General features: G+C 44.1%; 1 protein-coding gene and 1 pseudogene across 1 annotated transcript in view; one reads left to right on the forward strand and one right to left on the reverse strand.

The window, feature by feature from the left end:
* Klb (klotho beta) overlaps positions 1-20985 on the forward strand; it is a 39013-nt gene that overhangs the window by 5728 nt on the left and 12300 nt on the right. The window contains exon 2 of the mRNA XM_032916864.1: positions 19450-19954. Within this exon, the coding sequence (XP_032772755.1) occupies positions 19450-19954 (505 nt within the window). The remainder of the gene's footprint in view (positions 1-19449; positions 19955-20985) is intronic.
* Positions 3325-3490, reverse strand: LOC116913025 (annotated as a pseudogene).

Consider the following 20985-nt stretch of genomic DNA (forward strand, 5'->3'; position numbering starts at 1 on the left):
CCCCAGAGCTATTGACATTTGGGGCTGGGTAACTTTCTGTTGAGATGGACTGTCCTGAGCATTCTACGATGTCCAGCAACCCTGGGGCCTCTGCCAGCTACAAATCTCCCCACCCAGCCTATTCCCTCAGCCTGAAGCCAGCCTTGCTGACAACCCAAAGTGTCACCAGACATTGCCAAATAACATCACAGCAGTCAAGAGCCCTTCCCTTTCCTCTGCTTCTCAAACCCAGTGACTTCTGGTTACTGAACAAGTGGTCAGATGAAACATGACCAGGATGCAAGGCATGGGGAGATGACAGCATTGCCTCATGGAGGTTCTCACAGGATCTGTAAATCACATGTTCGACCTCCAAGTTAACTTGTGCACTAGTCTATTTTCAAAGAAGACACAATACATCTGGGCACGGTGGTGCATGCATGCCTTTGATCCCAGCACTCAGGAGGCAAAGGCACATAGATGTGAGTTTGAGGCCAGCCTGGTCTACAAAGCAAGTCTAGGACTACCAGAGCCACACAGAGAAAATCCTGTCTCAAAAAATAAAAACAAACGAACAAACAACTAAATCAAAAAAAGAAAGAAAGAAAAAGGAGAGGGGGTGCTGGAGGGTTGGCTCAGTGGTTAAGAGCACTCTTGCAAAAGGACCAGAATTCAGTTCCTAGCACCCGTGCTGGGTAATTCCCAAGTGCCTGTAACTCTGGCCCCAGAGATCCAGAGACCTCTTCAGAACTTTGAGGGCACTGCACTCACACGCACTTACACAAACACACACACATAATTCACAGAATTTAGAAAGCAAATCTTAAAAAGAAATGTTTTTAAAAGCTGGGTGTAGTGGCACACGCCTTTAATCCCAGCATTTTGGAGTCAGAGGCAGGAGGATCTCTGAGTTTAAGGCCAGTGTGGTCTACCTCAAAAAAAAGAAGAAAAAAGCTAAATATGGTGTTGCACGCCTGTAATTTTAGCACTTAGGAGGCTGAGGCAGAAAAATTATGAGTCTAAAACCAGCCTGAGTTATATGGTAAGACTATCTCAAAAATATAAAAATGGAGGGTTGGGGATTTAGCTGGGGTTGGGGATTTAGCTGGGGTTGGGGATTTAGCTCCGGAAAAAAAAAAGAAAAGAAAAGAAAAAAATTATAAAAATGGGGGAGGGGACAGCTTAGCAGGTAAGGTGCTTGCTGCCAAGCCTGATGACCTAAATTCAACCCCCGAAAACCTACAGGCTGAAAAAAGAAAACCGACTCCCAAAAGCTGTCTGCTAACCTCCTCGTCACACCATAGCAGCCGAGTACCCATACACGCATGCTCGCGCACGCGCACACACAAGAAAATGTAACTAAAAGAAAAAAAGTACACATGCCGGACATAAAAAGCACCCAAATTTATAAATTTTAAAATGCATTTTACTGTACATTCACTTCTAAAACTAGACTTGAAAATACGCCACAAAATGCTTTCTCTTATATAAGTAATTTAAATGATGTGCAGTGTTTATTAGATAAGAAATGCCAGTGTTTGCATTTGTGTGTATTATAACTCCCCCCCCCCCCAGTGCTGGGGAATCAAACACAGTCAAAGCTCTGTCACTCGGCTACATCAGGATTTTAACCACTGATAATTTAGTACGTAGATATTTTGCTTTAAATTTTCTTTTTCTGTTTTTTTTTTTTTTCTTTTTCTTTTTTTTGTTTTTTGTTTTTTTTTAAAGACAGAATTTCTCTGTGTAGCCCTGGCTATTCTGAAACTCACTCTACTCTGTAGACTAGGCTGGCCTTGAACTCACAAAGATTCATCTGCCTCTCCCCTCTGAGAGCTGGAATTAAGGCATATGCCATCACTGCTTTATTGTATCTACCTGACATGGTAGCACACACCCTTAATTTCAGCATTGGAGAGGCTGAGTTACATGGCTGTGAGTTCGAAGCCAACCTGGTATGCTTAGCAAGACATAGGAGAGCTAGGGCTACATAGACACTTTGTCTTAAAAAAGAAAAAAAAAGTATTGTGTTTGTTGGGAGTGGGGCTGCTCATGTGCTGTGATTCAAGGGTGAAGGTCAGAAGACTACCTAGGGGAATCAGTTTTCTCCTACTCTGTGGGTCTGAGATCAAATTCACACCGTCAGGCTTGGCAACAAGCCCCTTTACCCACTGAGCCATCTCGCTGACCCTAAATTTATGTTAAATGAACTTTAAACCACAGTCCTCAAGAACACAGTTTTCCATAAAGGGTAACCTATGTCAACACTTTTTTGTATGCCACACACAAACACTGACTATCCTTCCGAAATTCCTCAGGGATCAAGGGATTGCTTCACACTGTGAAAGAGGCACTTAGGGCATTAGGGCACAGCATGTTGGGAAACTCTCCTCTAGGTCAGAACCTTACTGGCTTGTTCCTGAGCTTGGAATAAGCCCGTTTCTTCCTCATTTTCCCACCTCCTGAGGAGTTTGCTGCCATACTTCTTTACACCGTCAGTTGGAGACACACGTTAGGTATATGACGAAGAATTAAATAGGTTATTTTAATGATTTTTCTCTTAAAAATATAAACATTTTGTTACATCTACTTTTTTTTTTTTTTGATTGTTTATGGGAATTTAGACAGGGTTTCACTATGTTGTTCTAGCTGTCCTGGAACTCACTATGTTGACTGGGATGACCTTGAAACCACAGATATCCACCTGCCTCTGCCTTCCCAGTGCTTGAATTAAAGGCCAGTACCATCATGCCCGCTGTTAAATTTTAATATATGTGTGTGGTGGGATAGCCTATAATCCCAGCATTGGGAAGTACAGGCAGAGGGGCCAAGAGGTTACCAACTGCATAGCTATCCTGAGCTACATGAGACCCTATCTCAAAAGGCCAAATGAATTTAAAAAAAGTAAAAAAGCCAGGTGGTGATGGTACATGGGTTTAATCCCCACATTCAGGAGGCAGAAACAGGAGATCTCTGTGAGTTCGAGGCCAGCCTGGTCTATAGAGCAAGTTCCAGCACAGACGGGACTGCACAGAGAAACCCTCCTCCCACAGAGGGGCTGGAGAGACAGCTTAGGGGTTTAGAGCACTCACCGCTCTTGCAGAGGATCTGTGCGCTATCTTGCAGGTAGCTCTCCAGCCGCATCCCCCGCCTCCTCAGGACCTCCTCAGGCAACCACACACACATGGCGAGCTCACACACAGCAGAACACACACATTAATACAAACAAAATAAGTCTTATAATTATTAGGTGAATAAGGCTCTGGGTTTGACCCCAGCATCCCCAAAAAGAAAAAACAAACAAAAAACTTTATTTATATATATATATATAAGGCATATGCCATCACTGCTTTATTGTGTCTACCTGATATGGTAGCACATTTATATATATATATATATATATATATATATATATAAATCCTGGATTGTGAAAGCGGAGTGGTGAGTGTTCACAATTTTCATTTGCAAAGGTAAAATACACTTGATCTTAGCCAAAAGGCCAAGAAGCGATGCAAAGGTAAAATAAAACAAGAAATAAATATTTAAAACAACCGAGGGCTGCAAGCCTGATAACCCTGCCCCCAGGGTGGACGGAGAGAAGCAACTCCCATATACAGTCTTCTGTGTCAAATGGTGGCAAAATGCTATCCCCATACACAAAATAAATCTTAAAGATGTAGTCGAAACTTAAAAGAATAAGGGTTGGGGATTTAGCTCAGTGGTAGAGCGCTTGCCTAGGTAAGCGGAAGGCCCTGGGTTCTGGTCCCAGCTCGAAAAAAGAGCCAAAAAAAAAAAAAAAAAAGGAAAAGGAAGCAACAGAGCTTCTTCCTCAAAAAAAAAAAAAAAAAAAAAAAAAAAAAAAAGAATAAAAGTACAAATAAGGGCTGGAGAGATGGTTCAGCGGTTAAGAGCACTGACTGCTCTTCCAGAGGTCCTAAGTTCAAATCCCAGCAACCACATGGTGGCTCACAACTATCTGTAATGGAATCTAACACCCTTTTCTGGTGTGTCTGAAGACAGCTACAGTGTACTCACATATAAACAATAATAATAATAATAATGTATAAATAATAGAAACAGCTGGGATAGTCTTAAAAGAGTAAACATGTTTATAATCCCAGCCCTTGGGAAGCCGAAGAGGCCAGCCTGGAGACATGTTAAATTCCCGTCAGGAAGAAAAAAGAAACCTTCTTTATATAGTTTGTTTTTCTTATAAGTGCTGTTGAAATTCTTAAGCAAAAGTTTATGTTAATACTACAAAAACAACTGGGAAAACCCTGATTCCCATGGTTTACTAAACTTCCTTTGCCCACACACCGCAGAACCTCCAGTCTGGAATATCAGGAAGGCTACGGGGTCTGAGATGCACCTAAGTAGATTAGATATCACCTTTAAATCTCTCCCAGCCAAGCGACCCCCCAACATCTTCAAAAATACAGTGTTCAAGTGAAGGGCAGAGGAGGGTTTTGGGGCGTCCTTCTCAACACTTTCCACCTTACTCCCTTGAGCCAGGATCTCTGAAAGCCCCAGAATTCCTCTGGTCTCTGCCTGCACAGCTCAGAGTTGGTGCAGACCACGCCCCGCTGGTCCTCACTTGGGCGCTGGGACTAAACTCTGATCCTCCTATTATACAGCAAGTGCGCGGCGCTTTGCTAGTTGTTTTTGCTTTTTTGTTTTATCTTTTTTCTTTCTTTCATTTTTTTTTCTTTTTCTTTTTCTTTTTTTTTTTTTTTTCTTTTTAAAGACAGGGTTTCTCTGTGCAGTTTTGACTATTCTGGAACTCACTCTAGCCTCAAACTCACAGAGATCCACCTGCCTCTACCTCCTGTGTGGTGCTGAGATTAAAGGCATGGGCCACCGCTTGTCCGGCTGCAAGTGTGTTTGTAACCACTAAGCTATCTTTGCAGCCTCGACAGGATAGTTTTTGAGGTCCCATTCTTCAAGCATGGTAAAACTTTCAAACGCTCCTTTGGGAAAGTTATAAGATTAATACAGCCAGGGTTGGGATTTAGCTCTCAGTGGTAGGCGCTTGCCTAGGAGGCGCAAGGCCTGGGTTCGGTCCCCAGCTCCGAAAAAAGAACCAAAAAAAAAAAAAAAAAAAGATTAATACAGCCAAAATTCAATTTTGCTGCAATTGGACCTAAAAGACCTGTTTTTAGCTACCAGATATATGAACTAATTACTGCGTGACTAACATTTTTAATTATTTATTTAATTTTACGTGTATGGGTGTTTTCCCTACACATATACCACATATGTATGCGGTGCCTAGGGACCCAGAAGAGGATGTCAGATTCGTTGGAACTGAAATTACAAACCATTGTGAGCCACCATGTGGGTGCTAGTGATCAAGAGCAGACAGCGCTCTGAATCACAGAGCCTTCTCCCTGCTAGTCCTAACACATTTCATTTTGAGACAGGTTCTCCATGTCAGTGGTTCTCAACCTGTGGGTGGAAACTCCTTTGGGAGAGGAGGTGTCAAACAACCCTTTCACATTTGGAAAACAGATATTTACATTACAATTTGTAATGGTAGCAAAATTACAGCTATGAAGTAGCAACAAAAATAATTTTATGGTTGGGGGTCATCGCAGCATGAAGAATTGTATTAAAGGGTTTCATATGCAGCATTAGGAATTTTGAGAACCACTAGTCTATAGTCCTGGCTGTCCTAGAACTCTCTATGTAGACCAGGATGGCTTCAAACTCACAGAGATCCACCTGTCTCTACCTCCTGAGTGTTGGCCCTAGCAGATTTTAAAATGGGTTTTCTCATTTGTCTTGATAATAGTAGTTTTATTTGCTCAAAATTTTAGTGTCCCATTAAAGGGATATTAGACCACTATATGTGCCCTTATCAAAATTATTTAGGTTTTAAGTAACTTAGTTAATATAATTCATTTCATTCTCTAATGCCATAGATCTTACATTATAATCACACAGTCTTTTCATTTGAGTCAAGTTCTTACTGTTTAGCTCTGGATGGCGTGGAATTCACAGAGATCCTCCTGGCTCAGCCTCCAGAACTGTGCGATCAAAGGCATATGCCACCATCCCAGAATGCATCTTTTTAAAAAAAAATAAAAATAAAATGTAGGGAATACTAACCTGACAGATTTAAAGTAGCACTTTTGAGCCCTTGGGATGGCTCAGTGGCCAAAAGCACTTACCCTCAGAACTGGCAACCAGCATAGAGGAGAGGACACAATCTGAAAGTTGTTCCCTGACCTCCTGCTCTGAGGTTCTCCCAACTCTCAATCAGACTTCCAAAAGAGGAAGAGGAGGAGGGAGGGAGGGAGGGAGGGAGGGAAGGGAGGAGGGAGGGAGGGAGGGAGGGAGGAGGAGGGAGGAAGGTAGGGGAAAGAAAGGAAGGAAAGAGGGAAGAAAGGAAGGGAGGGAAGGGAGAGGGAGGGGAAAGGAAGAAAAGAAAAAAGAATGATTAATTTTTTTTCTTCTGCCATGTGGTTTCCAGAGATTGAACTCAGCTAGGCCGCCTCCTACAAGCAGCTTTACCAGTTTAGCCCATTCCCCAACCCTGGGGTCCTTATCTATTTAGTTACTTTTGTCGCGTTTGTTGTCTGAAACAGGATTTCTTCATGAATGCGAGGCTGGCATTGAACTCCCAGGACTCTTGCCTTAGTCTCCTGAGTCCTAGAACTTCAGGTTTATTTCCACGCCTGGCTTTGTAGCCACTATTAGCCCCTGCTTTTGATCAAGTTTGATCACATTTAAATAACTGATAGAAGTGCTTGTGGAAAATTGCTGAAGACAGTTTCTACACCCACAACACTCGGTTATTTCTAAGAGTCACAGACCTAAAGGCTAAAAATGGCGTTCTAAAACCTTCGAACGAGTAGTAGTATTTGCCTATTCTAACCGTTAAGTAGAAAACGTTAAACGTCAGTGAATGATTAACAAGAGTTTCAATAAATATAATGATAAATGATCATAGAATAGCATTGCAGCCTGGTCTAAACAGCTTTGAACACTCTCATCCGTGGAGAATAAACCAGTTAGAAGTAAATGCTACGAGTTATGGAAATGGTAATGGATGCTTTGAAGGCACAATTTGAGGGGAACTAGATTCACTCTGCACTAAGTCATTTACCACAAAGTCTTGGAAGAAAAAATCTCGACATTAGAAAACAGTACGGGGTTGGGGATTTAGCTCAGTGGTAGGCGCTTGCCTAGGAAAGCGCAAGGCCCTGGGTTCGATCCCCAGCTCCAAAAAAAAAAAAGAACCAAAAAAAAAAAGAAAACAGTCGAGGGCTAGGTGTGGCGTATGCCTTTCATTCCAGGCAGAGACAGGAAGATCTCTGTGAGTTAGAGACCAGTCTGGTCTACAGAATGAGTTCAGCCAGGGCTACACAGAGATCCCCTGTCTGAAAACAGCAGCAACAACAACAAGTCCATAAAAGTACCAGGGGCTGAAAAGGTGACTTGGGGGTGGGGGGGCGGGGAGAACACTTGCTATGCTTGCTATGCAAGCGTGGGAGTGGCTGTGCTGGTGCCTGTAACCTCAGCACTGTAGGGGGTGAAGACAGAAGTCTACCGAGGCCTGCCGGTCACCAGCTTGCCCTCAGGTTCACTGAGAGACTGTCTCATAAGGCAGAGAGTGATCGAGTAGAATATTCCATGTCTTCCTCTGGTCTCTGTGTTGGACACATGTGCAGGAGCACCTGTATACATGTGTGCATACACTGCAGGCACATACAGCACACTCATGAGCATATATGCACGATAGTAGTAGTAGTAGTAGTAGTAGTAGTAGTAGTAGTAGTAGTAGTAGTAGTAGTAGTAATAATAGTAATAGCATAAAGTTTCATTCAGCCATTGAGCCTTGCAATTTCAGCAATCTGCTAGGTATGCCGAACATGGCCTAGAACTTTCTAATTTATCAGTCAACTGTGACTGAATCCCAGAATCACCTAAAGTGGTCCTTGAGTGATCTGACGATATCATTTGAAAATGTCTGGGAAGAAGCCAGCAGTGGGTGAAAGCCACGATCTTTGAATGTTGGCTGTTTTAATATGAAGGTGGTACCCTGCCAGGTGTATAGGGTGCACTTGCACTGGCATTCTGGAGACTGAGGCAGAAGAAGCTAACCTGGTTTATGTAGTGAGTTTCAGATCAGCCAAGGCTACGTAGAGAGACCTTGTCTCTAAAAGCTAAAAAGAGAAAGGGATGCCGTGGCGGTAGGTACCGCCTGCCTCCTCTCTTAACCAGAGATTAGGGCCAAAATCTTAAACAGAGGCAAGCGCTGACTGTTATCTGATCCGCTTTCATGTTAATCCAGTGTGCGTCAAAGCCTCCTCCCTTTGCCTTATGTTGAACATCAACAGGTTACCTTTGGGTGTAAAACCCTTCCCACGCATGCGCAATGGAATCCAGACTAACTGAGCTTCACGTTTACATTCCTTACATCTTTTCTTTTGACATTGTCGAAGTTTAGGAAATCTGCAGGAACAAAGACGCAAAAACAGTTCAACTCCCTAAAGGAAACTTTCTAACTTCTCTTGACTTTGAAAATTCTCATTTATTTATCTTTAAAAATAGGGGCTGGCTAACCCAAGCTGGCCTCTGATAGAAGATCCTCCTGGGTCAACCTGTCGGGATTACACACGTGTGCCGCTAAGCCTGCTTCTCTGGACCTTTTCTTTTCTTTTAATTAAAAAAAAAAATTGTTTGTTTACATCTCAAAACACTGTCTCCCACCCAGCTCCTCCCTCCCAGAGGCCCTCCCCCATCCCCTCTCCACTTCTCCTGAGAAAGTGTGTCCCTCCCACCTGTATCTTCCCCTCCATACCTCCCACCCTGGCACATCAAGTCTCTTCAGGGTTAGGTGCAATCTCTCCCTCTGCAGTGGGACAAGGCAACCCTACAGTCCAGCCTGCGTATGCTCTTTGGTGGGTAGCTCAGTCTCTGAGAGCTGCCAAGGGTCATCTCTGGATATTTTTCAAACTATAAATACAATATATTTTATTGGTTAACCAAACTGCATTGAAACACATCGAGTTAGAGACACAGGTCTCTTGTCTCTTTACCCCCTGATCCCATACCCAAAGCGTAGCAACTTGATCAATGTCCAAAAGGTTTTGTATATTTAATTTGTCTTTTATTTTATTCTATTTCTTGAGACAAGGTCTCACACTACTGTAGACCAGGCTGGCCTCAAACTCAATGGAGACTCTGCTTCCAGAGTGCTGGGGTTAAAGATGTAAGCCACCCACCACAACTGGCTTCACTCACTCACTCACTCACTCACTCACTCACTCACTCACTCACTCATCTGTCTAGTATCTACCTAGCCATAGCCATATGTTTGTTTGTTTGCTTGTGTCTTAATTAGGGTTTTATTGCTGTGAAGAGACACCATGACCAAGGCAACTCTTATAAAGAAAGACATTTAATTGGGACTTGGTTACAGTGTCAGAGGTTCAGTCCATTACAATCATGGTGGGAAGCATGGCATCCTCTAGACAGACATGGCATTCTAGAAGGAGCTGACTGTTCTACATTTTTATCCAAAGGTAGCACCAGAAGGAAACTATCTCTTCCGAACTGTTCAGAGTTTGAGCATAGGACCTCAAAGCCCACCCTCACAGTAACCAACTTTCTCCAACAAGGCCACCTACTCCAACAAGGCCAATACCTCCTAACAGTGCCGGTTTCCGTGGGCCAAGCATATACTAACTATCAGTTTCTTTGTTCGTTTTTCTTGTCTCAAGTTTATTTGTAAAAAGAGCATAGGACACTGGTCATCTGCACATAGTGTGTAGGTGGGTGTGTCACAGCCGTCTGTCTGTCTTCATACTGGCAGGAGTCTTTTCTACGGGGCCTTCACAGGGGCCTGGGCACCTTTGCGAACCTGAGCTAGAGCTGAAGCCTGGGCCTAAGCTGGAGCTTTGGCCTCTGCCTTGGTTTGAGCCTTGGGCTTTGGTTGGCATAGCCTACGACCCTTGACCATGTGGCTTTGAATCTTCTTCCCAAGCTTGGGGTGAGCCATGAAAGCCAGACGCTGAGTTTGCGGCTGGGTCCTTTGGCATCTTGGGCTTGACGGCCTGAGGCTTCACAAGGGCCATGGTGGCCTCTGCGCGTGCACTCACTGCCTTGGCATTGTTGGCCTGCATCTTCTTCAGGCCTTTCTTGTTGTGCTTCTTGGCAAAGCGCATGTTCCTCAGAAACTTGGGGTCGACCCCCTTAAGAGATTCGTATCTTTGTGACCGGGGTTTCTTGATGCCATTTCTGTGACATTTGCGGAACTGGTTGTGTGTGGTGTGGTTCTTGGACTTGGCCACGTCTGTGGTAACACACAGCTCCCCAGTTTGTTTGTTTTTAAATTTAAGACACGTCTCCTGGGCTGGAGAGATGGCTCAGCAGTTAAGAGCACTGACTGCTCTTCCAGGGATCCTGAGTTCAAGTCCCAGCAACCATATGGTGGCTCACAACCATCTGTAATGGGATCCGATGCCCTCTTCTGATGTGTCTGAAGACAGCTGCAATGTACTTATATGTAATAAATAAATCTTAAAAAAAAAAAAAAAAGACACTGTCTCCTGTCCCCCAGGCGATTTTCTTGACACCAAGACTGACCTTGAACTTCAGTCCCGTAGTTCCCCAGTGCTGAGATTACAGGTGTGGGCACCATGCTAGGTTTTGTAGAGATCAATCTTAGGACTTTGTTCCAGCGGTTTGATTTGGTTCTTCAGAACATACTGGAAAGGCGGGACTGTAGACATTCTCCTATGCTACTTATTTCTTTTAGCTGCCAGAGCTCCCCCGAAGGCAGGGCCCGCGATGTTCACCTTTTCTCTAAATGTCTACGATGGTGTCTTACATCTTAAAAATAAACATTTGGTGCCAGGCATGGTGGTACATGCCATTAGTTCCAGAAGCAAGAGGCAAAGGCAGGTGGGTCTCCATGAGTTCAAGGCCAGCCTGGTCTATACAGGGAGCTTGGGGACAGTCAGGGATGCATAGTAAGACCCCGTTTCAAAGGAAACTGCAACTTGTTTTGCTTAATGAAAAGCAAAGCAGGAGTCAATGCTACAGGGTCTCTGTGTGTTTGGTCCTGAGGAGGGGCCCAGCTGGAAAGCAGGATGAAGGCCAGACAGAGCTCTGATTCTTGGATGGCTTTTCTTGTCGTGTTTCCCAGAGGCTCTCTCTCTCTCAGTGTGCCATATCCATATGATGTTCCCCTTGCATTTTCACAGCCCGTTTACTCACCTTCCAGTCAGTCTCAGAGGGGGACATACACTCCAAAGGAACATAAACAAATTTACATGATTCCCTGGTAATGACAGTGAACTAGAAACTGAAGGACTTTTATCTGGTCCTAGCCTTATCACTGAGACGTGGGCAAGTTACTTATCTGTTCAAATTTCATCATCTTCATATAAAGTGGAAAAAATATTTATACTGGTTATGGAGCCACCACACCTCTAATCCCAGCACTTGGGAGGCAGAAGCAGGCAGATCTCTCTGAGTTCCAGACCAGCCAAAGCTATATTGTTTTCTCCAAAACAAAACAAAACTTTAATTAGATAAAATATTCTCTAAACTTAGGCAACAGCCAAGAACTGAAGCAGGACAGCCTAGGCGTGATTCATTCAGTGAAAGAGAAAGGGCACCTAATTTCTCCACCCTCTGCTTTCCTGCACTTTAAAATAGGGGTGACAGTGTCTGTTTCATAGGACTTAAAGTGAGTTTAAATGCGAGAGCAGGGGCAGGAAGACAGCTAAATGTTAAAGCACTTGCTACAGAAGCATAAGGACTGGAGGGACTAGAGTTCAGATCTTCAGAACCCAAGTAAAGACAGAGACAAGAGATTGTCAGAGCAAGCTGGCCAGCAAGTCATATCTGTGACCACACACACACACACACACACACACACACACACACACATACACACACAGACAGAGCTGTGCTCTCACACATATAAAACATATGCACACAGAGAGGGAATTGAATGAATGGATGAGTGAATGAATGAATGAATGAATGAGAAAGCATGCACAAATGAAGCACCTGGGACATATGGTGTTAGAAATGTGTTCTTACTATTTATATTATTAGGTTTCCCCTGTTCTTTTTTTTTTTCTTTTCTTTTCTTTTTTTCGGAGCTGGGGACTGAACCCAGGGCCTTGTGCTTGCTAGGCATGCTAGGCAAATGCTCTACCACTGAGCTAAATCCCCAACCCCACATTTCCCCTGTTCTTAATGTCACTACTATTTTTTGTGATGGTGAAAGTCTGTTGCCCCTAGGAACGTGTGTGCACTTTTCCTTGTTTGGGGTGGTGCTGTCTAAGCACTGTGCAGGCACCACATTCCTGCCCTTCATGCCTGACGTTGATGGTAATATAAAGATCATCATCTTCCGGGGAAGAGTCAATGCAAGGTGCTCTGAGGATTCATGTCACCTCTGCACCTCTGAGGAAAACATCCAATGCCAGCACTGCTGGTTCTAGGAAAGAGGCACAGGGATTTCCCCATCAGCACATGCTGTGCTAGGCACTCAGACAAACACATGGCTTTCCAATTTGGGTTAGTAGGCTTTGCTGACAGGTCCTTTATGAGCTCTCTAGAGAGTTCTGAATTCCAGAAACACATAGATGCAAATTAGGAAAGTGATACTGTCCTCCCAGGATGAACCATAATGCCGCATACCTTTATTCCCAGCAGCAAGGAGGTTAGCGATTTGTTTCCAGATTGTTCTTTCCTGGTGTGTTTGTTTTGATAAAGTCTCATTCAGCACAGCCTGGCCTGGAACTCACTATGTAGCCAAGGTTGATATTAAGTTTCAGATCCTGCAGACTCCTCCTCCTCCTGAGCTCTGTTACAATCCTAGGCGTGCCAGCACACCAATGTATGCCTGCGGACAGTTGAACTGAGGGTTTCTCCCATTCTAGGAAAAGCCCCTCAACCAACTGTGGGTCATCTGTCTGCTTCCAGCAGTTCTCAGGGTGTCTAGTTCCAGCTCATGATCTTGAGGGAAGCAACCGAGGACTCTAAGAGGGAAACCATTGTTAAAGGTCATAAACCTAGGTAACAGCAGAACCAGAAGCAAAGCCCAGATCTTTCTTTCAAAACCGGGGTCATTTGGCCAACAGGAGGATGTAAGTGAGGGATATGTTCATATCATGCTCAAGGATGATTTCTCTGCAAACAGAACTGTCAAGGTTTGGCAGCAGGTGGTCAAAGAATGCTCATACCAATGGGCAAAATGTGTGGCAAGTGATTTGGGAATAGTCAAAGCAATTCTTTCTTTCTTTCTCTTTTCTTTTGTTTTTGAAAGTATATATATGGTTCTATCTTAGTAGTGAGCCAAGAATATGCACTTTAATGAACTTTCTTTTATTTTTTATGTTTTATTTTTTCACAATTTATTTTTTCATTCACATTACATCCAATCAAAGTCCCCACCCCCCTCCTCTCCTCCCAGGCCTGCTCTTACAAATCCCTTCCCCTACCTTCCCTTACTACCCTCTCCCCTCAGAGAAGGGGAAACCCCCTTAGGTACCACCCCACCCTGGGACATCTAATCCCAGCAGGACCAAGTACATCCTCTCCTCCTGAGACCTAACCAGGAAGTCCAAGTATAGGAAAGGGATGCAATGACAGGCAACAGAGTCAGAGACAACCCCCACTCCAATTGTTAGGGGACCCACAAGAACACCAAGCTGCATATCTGCTAGAAATGTGTGTGTGTGTGTGGGGGGTGATGTTCAAAGTAATTCTTAGAAATATGCTACTCAGGGCTCAGTGGGAAAAAGCATTTGCTGCTAAGCCTGATGACCTGAGTTCAATCCTCAGGACCCAAAGGGTGGGAGGGGAGAATGGACTGCTGTAAGTTGTCCTCTGATCCTTGTGCTTGTGCATGCACACACTCTGGTCCATGTGCTTGTGCATGCACACACTCTGGTCCATGTGCTTGTGCATGCACACACTCTGAATCATGTGCTTGTGCATGCACATACTCTGGTCCATGTGCTTATGCATGCACACACTCTGGTCCATGTGCTTGTGCATGCACACACTCTGGTCCATGTGCTTGTGCATGCACATACTCTGGTCCATGTGCTTGTGCATGTACACACACCATGTGCTTGTGCATGCACACACTCTGGTCCACGTGCTTGTGCATACACACACTTAAGCACCTGCACATACATGCGTACTTGCACACACACACACAAATAAATAAATGCTTTTTTTCATTTTACTTTATATGTATTTGGATATCTATATAACATGTGTCTGTCTGGTTCCAAAAGATCAGTTCCCCTAAACTGAAGTTGCAGATGTCTATGAATGTATGTAGATGCTGGAAAAAATCTGAGTCCTTTGGAAAAACAGGCAGTGGGCATGCTTAACCTCTGAGCCATCTCTCTGGTTCCAATAAATATGCCATTGTGTGTGGGGTGTTCAGATAAGATCTCTCTGTGTAGCCCTGGCTGTTCTGGAATTCGCTCTGTAGACCAGGCTGGCCTTAAACTCAGAGAACCACTTGCTCCTGCCTCCTGAGTGCTCGAATTAAAGGTGTGAGCCACCACTGCACAGCTACATGTAACTTTTTAAAATTAAAAACAGTCAATTTGTCCAGACAGAAAAGAATTCAAGTAAATTAAAAGTCACCTGTCCAAAGGTAGTTACTACAGCCCTTCTTGTGACAGGTTAAAAAAAAAAAACCCGAAGCAAAACAAGCTGATTTCTATCAACATTCAGTGCTGACCAAGGAAGTCATATGTCATCAAATCAGCATTAAGACAATTATCAAGACTACACCATGGGGGCTGGAGAGATGCTCAGTTCATGTGAACTGAATGTTCACATGGTGGCTCATGACCATCTGTAATGGATCCTATGCCCTCTTCTGATGTGTCTGAAGACGGCTACAGTGTTCTCACATAAAATACATACATAAATACATCTTTAAAAAAAACTACACCATGGAAAAATTTTCAGCTGATGTCAGCAGGGAAATACCCTCTAAAAGGTAGATGGGAACACAGAAATGTAAAAACATTTTGTTCTGTTATGGAGACTTGGTTTGCTTGCTTATTCTTCTGTTCCTTGGGCTAGGATCTCAATACATAGCCAGACCAGGGCAGAATGCACTATGCGGCCCAAACTGGCCTCAACCTTACATTCATGCTCCTGCCTCAAGCCTGCAGAGAGCTGAAATTGTGTGTGGTACCATGCATGGGGACTATGATATTTTAAAGTAAAGTATAAGTTTTTTATTTTGTTCTCTACTCAATCAATAGCCTTAACAACCAACAAATTTACAAATTACATGATGATATTTTGACCAATATGTATGTGACTAAAATCTGTCAGATTTGGAAAATCAACTTTCTATATTATTATTATTATTGTTATTATTATTATTATTATCAGTAGTAGTAGTAGTAGTAGTAGTAGTAGTAGTAGTAGTAGTAGTAGTAGTAGTATTTTGGAGGCAGGGTCACATTATATAGGCCTGACTCACCTGGAACTCTCTACATAGACCAGGCTGGCCTTGAACTCACAGAGATCCACCAGTCTCTCCCTCCCAGGTGCTGAGATTAAAGATATGCACAATCTTATACCTGTCCCTGGAAAATTGAATGTCTTTTATTTATTCTTCATTTTCATGTATGCAAACAAAATATCTTGATCATACCCATCCATCCTCCACCCCCTCCCCACTCCCCCCCAGGCACCTCCAAGAGGTAGAAAATTAACTTTTCAAATAGCCAGCAATCCCTTGATGCTCTTAAATGCCATCACCTGCCTTCAAGCCAACCATTGCACCAGTGTCTCTCCATGTCATCCCGACTTCTTCATCTCTGTTTTAATTATCTCCCTTGCTTCCCATCACCCATCAAATTTATCAGTCTGGACTTCTGAAGGACTCAAAGCAATCAGCCTGTTGGACATGGGAGAGACCTGAATAAGTATGAGATGTTGGGGCCTCTACTGTCCCTCCAGGGTATTGAGTCCCAAGAGCTGATTCAAAAAGAGAAGGCAGCTAGGTTCCTGTCAAGCCTCCGAGTCTAAAGAACAAAGGTTGACACCCCTTTCAATCAATCATTCCAAAGGTAGATGGCTTTGGACAAGATAGAAGGTAACCTTGGAAAACCATGGGAGGTTATGCAAGGTGACAGAGTCCTGGTTGCAGTCCCTTTGCACTGTCCCAGCAGATTTCTGAGTACCATCCATCCACACAGTTGCAAGATTCAGGTCAAATGGACCATCTCAAGGCAAAACTTTTTCCCTGTGATTTGGCCACAGAGTCAAATCAAAACCCTAAGTGCTGCAGAGAAAGCCTCCCCCATGTTCTCTAATGAGAAGCATCTTTGCCTTTAGTCTGGAGCAAAGATAACCTGAGATACCTCGATAGCCTATGCAAACAGCAGCAACAGAGCAAGAGACCCGGGAAGCACGAAGGTCGCCTTGGCGCTATGGCCGCACGTGCACACTGAGTATCTAGAAATCCAGATTGTAAATGGTTTGCAAAAATGCAAACCTGTTGCCCTCTAAGCTGTCCTGATTTCTGTTTTAATGCTGATGTGGCCAAGATTTTGTCACGACTGAAGGCATCTTTCCTATAATCACTGAGAAAAACAGAGCTATTTTGAAGACACTCGCCTTCTCGTTCTTTCCTACCTGGCTGGTTAATCTTCGTTAGTTTTCTAAAACTGTTTAATTATACATTGATTCATTCGTTCACTCACTTATTAGGGGAAGGATGTGTGTATACTACAATGCATGAGATCAGAAGAAACCTTTTAGGGGTTGGTTCCCCACTTCATGTAGCCCAGGCTAACCTAGGACTCCTGATCCTCCTGCCTCTACCTCCCAAGTGCTGGGATTACAGGTCTGTGGTGCTCTTTAGTTTCCATGCCTGTGTGCACAACCCCGAAGGGAGTCGCTGATCGCTGTGTTGTCTGAGGATAAAAAGCGCTAGATTTGTCAAGGGCTAAGTGACTACAGTGAGATAGGAGTGTCCCCTTGGGTCTACCATCCGCAGCTGTAAAGAAAACAATCCTCAGAGCTTCCCCAGTGATTTTAGCCACAGAATAGCTCAGGAAGAAAGCACTTCCATTCCTTTATTTGATAATTTCACACAGTCTATTTTAATATTCCTTCCCTATCTGAGAGAGGAAGCGTCTTCATTCCTGTTCTTTTTTCTCTCTTAAAACCAGAAACAAAAAACAACAAAAAAAAAAAAAAAAAAAAAAAAACACTAAAAAGCCAAAGGTTGGCTCCATGGGGTCTGCCCAGAAATGTGCTTGACATAGCCATCATGAGAGGATTTTCCTCCTCTCAGCATTTGTTATTTACAAATTGCTTCTTCACTAGGGGTGGGACTTTTGCCTCCACTCCTTCTCCGTGTCAGGTTTGATCTTGAATCTGTGAGTTCATGATAATTAATGCAGACACACAAGGTAGAGAGTGGCAGACTTTGGAGTGCTTATTCCGTAATGAGATGACTTTATGACACACACCCTCCCCCAGCTCATGAGTCAGGGATCTATGCAGAAGAGGAGGCCAAAGAAGTTGCAAGAGCCGGCGGTGGTAGACAAGGTTAAGGAAACAGCATTTTCCAGAAGAAAAAGACAGATGGGTATATGAGCTCAGAGACTGTGGCTGAGACCACTGATGGCAGCCTGCTCTGGTCTCTGCTGGCTCCTTGTAGAAACTGCAATGGAGGCTAGAACATGTCTCTGAGATGACAGCATGCTTAAGATCCTTGGGCTTGGCGTCACATACCATTGATTCCTGCAGCAGCAGAGGCAGGCAGATCTCTGTGAATTCGAGGCCAGCACAGTCTACAGAGTGAGTTCTGGGACAGCCGAAGCTACATGGTAAAACTCTGTCTCAAATTAAGTAAGTAAGTAATATAAAAATTAAATTAATCCCTGAAGTTGCATATGACAGTCCACACCTGTAACCCCAGAACTTGGGAGGTTAGAATAGGAGGACTATGGGTTGGAGGCTAGCCTGGAGTACATTGAGAGTCCTTGTCTCAAAAGGAAGGAAATCTTGGGCTGATTTGGACATTTTGGTGCAAAATTGTTCCAGGATCCTGCAGTGGAAAGAGAGAGAGAAAGGGGTGGGACTGTTGACTGAGGACAGATTGCTAAGGTAATATCTCAAAATGTCTTCCTCTAGAAAACTTCCCTAGGATGCGGCTGGAAAGACAGCTCAGTACTTACAAGCACTGGCTGCTCTTCTGAAGGACCCAGGTTCAATCCCTGGCACCCACATGGCAGTTCACATCTGCCTGTAACTGCAGTTCCAGGGGATTTGACATGCTCACACAGACATACATACAGGCAAAACACCTGTGAACGCTCTCAGAACGCCCTCAGATCAATACCCAGCACCCCACAAACCAGGCATGGTGATTCTAGTATTCTGAAGGTAGAGGCCAGGGGGTCAGAAGTTCAAGGTCGTAATCCTCCACTGTATATCAAGTGCCAACCCAATCTCTGCTATATGAGATCCTGTGTCAGAAGAAGCAAGTCAAATCCTGTGGAATGCAGCACAGTGGTCATGACGCTCATGGAGGGCAAACCCATGGGAGGCCAGAATAGAGAAGCAACTTTGAGCATTTCCTTTCTAGAACCTGCATTGAGTCTCTTTTGGTCTCATCTCCTTTAGCTCATGGCTCGTGGACTACACATCTGGGTTTTAGGTACTTTTTTATGCTTTTGTTGTTGTTGTTGTTTTGTTTTGGAATTTCCTGCATTTCTCTTTCAAACACCTCACTCTTGTCTTCCCAATAAAGAACTCCCCAAGAGCCTGGTCCAAGCTAATGTTTCAGTCTTTGGGGGCAGGACAAGCCTGACATTAAGTGCTCAATAAACAAATACAGATTCTGCTATAAGAGAGCACAGCCGGAAATGTGAAATAGTAGCAACAGTAGGCACTGAGGCTGAGGTAAACCTATGTCAGGCATTGTTTTAAAGGCATTTGCAATGTTAATGAATCCTCTTCTCACAATGCCTGAGTCATGGGCTGTTAATCCATTTACAGAATATGCAGCCTACACAGGACCAAAGGAAGGGGCTGAGGAGATAGATATCTCAATCAGCAAAGCGCTTGTCACACAAGCATGAGGGCTTGAATTTAATCTGCAGAACTCATTAAAAAAAAAAAAAAAAAAAAAAGCCAGTCCCTTCAAACAGCTCAGAGGGTAAATGAGCTTGCTGCAAAGTCTGACGACATCAGTTTGTTCTTCTCGGAACCACGTGGTGGAAGGAGAAAACCAACTCTCCAAGGTTGTCCTCTGACCTGGACATGCAAATACACACACACACACACACACACACACACACACACACACACACACACACACACACACACACACACACACACAAATAGGTGAATGTTTTTTTGAATTGTCCAGGATTTACTAACCATTGTCCAACCTCAGCGAGTAAGCACAGTAAAGACCGTCGGTGTTTTCTTTCCCATCAGGCACATTCGAAAGTGTGGCATAACTACGACAAAAACTTCCGCCCTCATCAGAAGGGTTGGCTCTCCATCACCTTGGGGTCCCATTGGATAGAACCAAACAGAACAGAAAACATGGAGGACGTGATCAACTGCCAGCACTCCATGTCTTCTGTGCTCGGATGGTTTGCCAACCCCATCCACGGAGACGGCGACTACCCCGAGTTCCTGAAGACGAGCTCCATAATCCCCGAGTTCTCTGAGGCAGAGAAGGAGGAGGTGCGGGGCACTGCTGACTTCTTTGCCTTTTCCTTCGGGCCCAACAATTTCAGGCCCTCGAACACCGTGGTAAAAATGGGACAAAATGTATCACTCAACTTAAGACAGGTGCTGAACTGGATTAAACTAGAATATGACAACCCTCGAATCTTGATTTCGGAGAACGGCTGGTTCACAGATAGTTATATAAAGACGGAAGATACCACGGCTATCTACATGATGAAGAATTTCCTCAACCAGGTTCTTCAAGGTTGGTTACCCCTTCGGCTCAATGTTTGTTTGTTTTTTGTTTTTTGTTTTTTTTTCGGAGCTGGGGACCGAACCCAGGGCCTTGCGCTTGCTAGGCAAGCGCTCTACCACTGAGCTAAATCCCCAACCCCTGGCTCAATGTTTTAAAAGTTCGTGTATATATGTTTGCTTGTGCGAGTGTATGAGAGCTCTTGGAGGACACAATAATGCATCTGGTAACCCGGAGCTGGAGTTACAGGCAGTTGTGAGCCACTGATGTTTGTGCTAGGGACCAAACTCAGGTCCTCAGGAAGAGCTGCAAGCTTTGCTAAGTGTTATGTCATCTCTCCGCCCCCTCGGGGTTTGTGGTTATTTGTTGTTTGTTTGTTTGTTTGTTTAAGTGTGTGATTGCTGTTGATGTTGGGTTTTGTATTGTTCACTGTTGACTGAAATATGTTTGTGAGGGAAAGGATTCCCCATAACCCAGATTAGCTTTGAGCTCCTTCCCAAATGCTAGGATTACAGGCACTTACCCCCACACCTAGCTGTTTCATTCTTTATAGGGGACAGAGTCCCTGTGGAGATATGTTTAAAGTTTTCCATCAAGAGTGATTTATTGAAATCATGATTCTTTCATCGTGGCATGGTTGAACAATGAAAGGTCTGAGGCAATGAAAGTTCTAATGAAAGGTCTGAGTCACTTCTGCTCTTGGAGATTTCTGTCGACTAAGGTCACCTCAGTCACTGCTCAGGCAGTGACACCTACAGGCTGATGGGAACAATGGGGCTAAAGACAGCTCAGTTTGTGTCCCTGTCAGAGTTGGGCTCCACTCTACCTGACTGTTATTCCTCTGGATCTTTCTCCAGCTTGGCAGCTCCCCTGAGAGGTCCTAAGTATGGGGGCTGGGGAGATGAGTCGGTGGGCAAAGTACTTGTTATGCAAGCAAGAGGACCTGCATTTGATCCCCAACACCCACATAAAACAGGCGGGTTCAGGGATAGTGAGATGACTCAGGCATATTGCCACAGCCAGAGCCCTGAGCCTAATCCTGG

Source organism: Rattus rattus, chromosome 11 (genome assembly GCF_011064425.1).
Source record: "Rattus rattus isolate New Zealand chromosome 11, Rrattus_CSIRO_v1, whole genome shotgun sequence".
Classification (NCBI taxonomy): domain Eukaryota; kingdom Metazoa; phylum Chordata; class Mammalia; order Rodentia; family Muridae; genus Rattus; species Rattus rattus.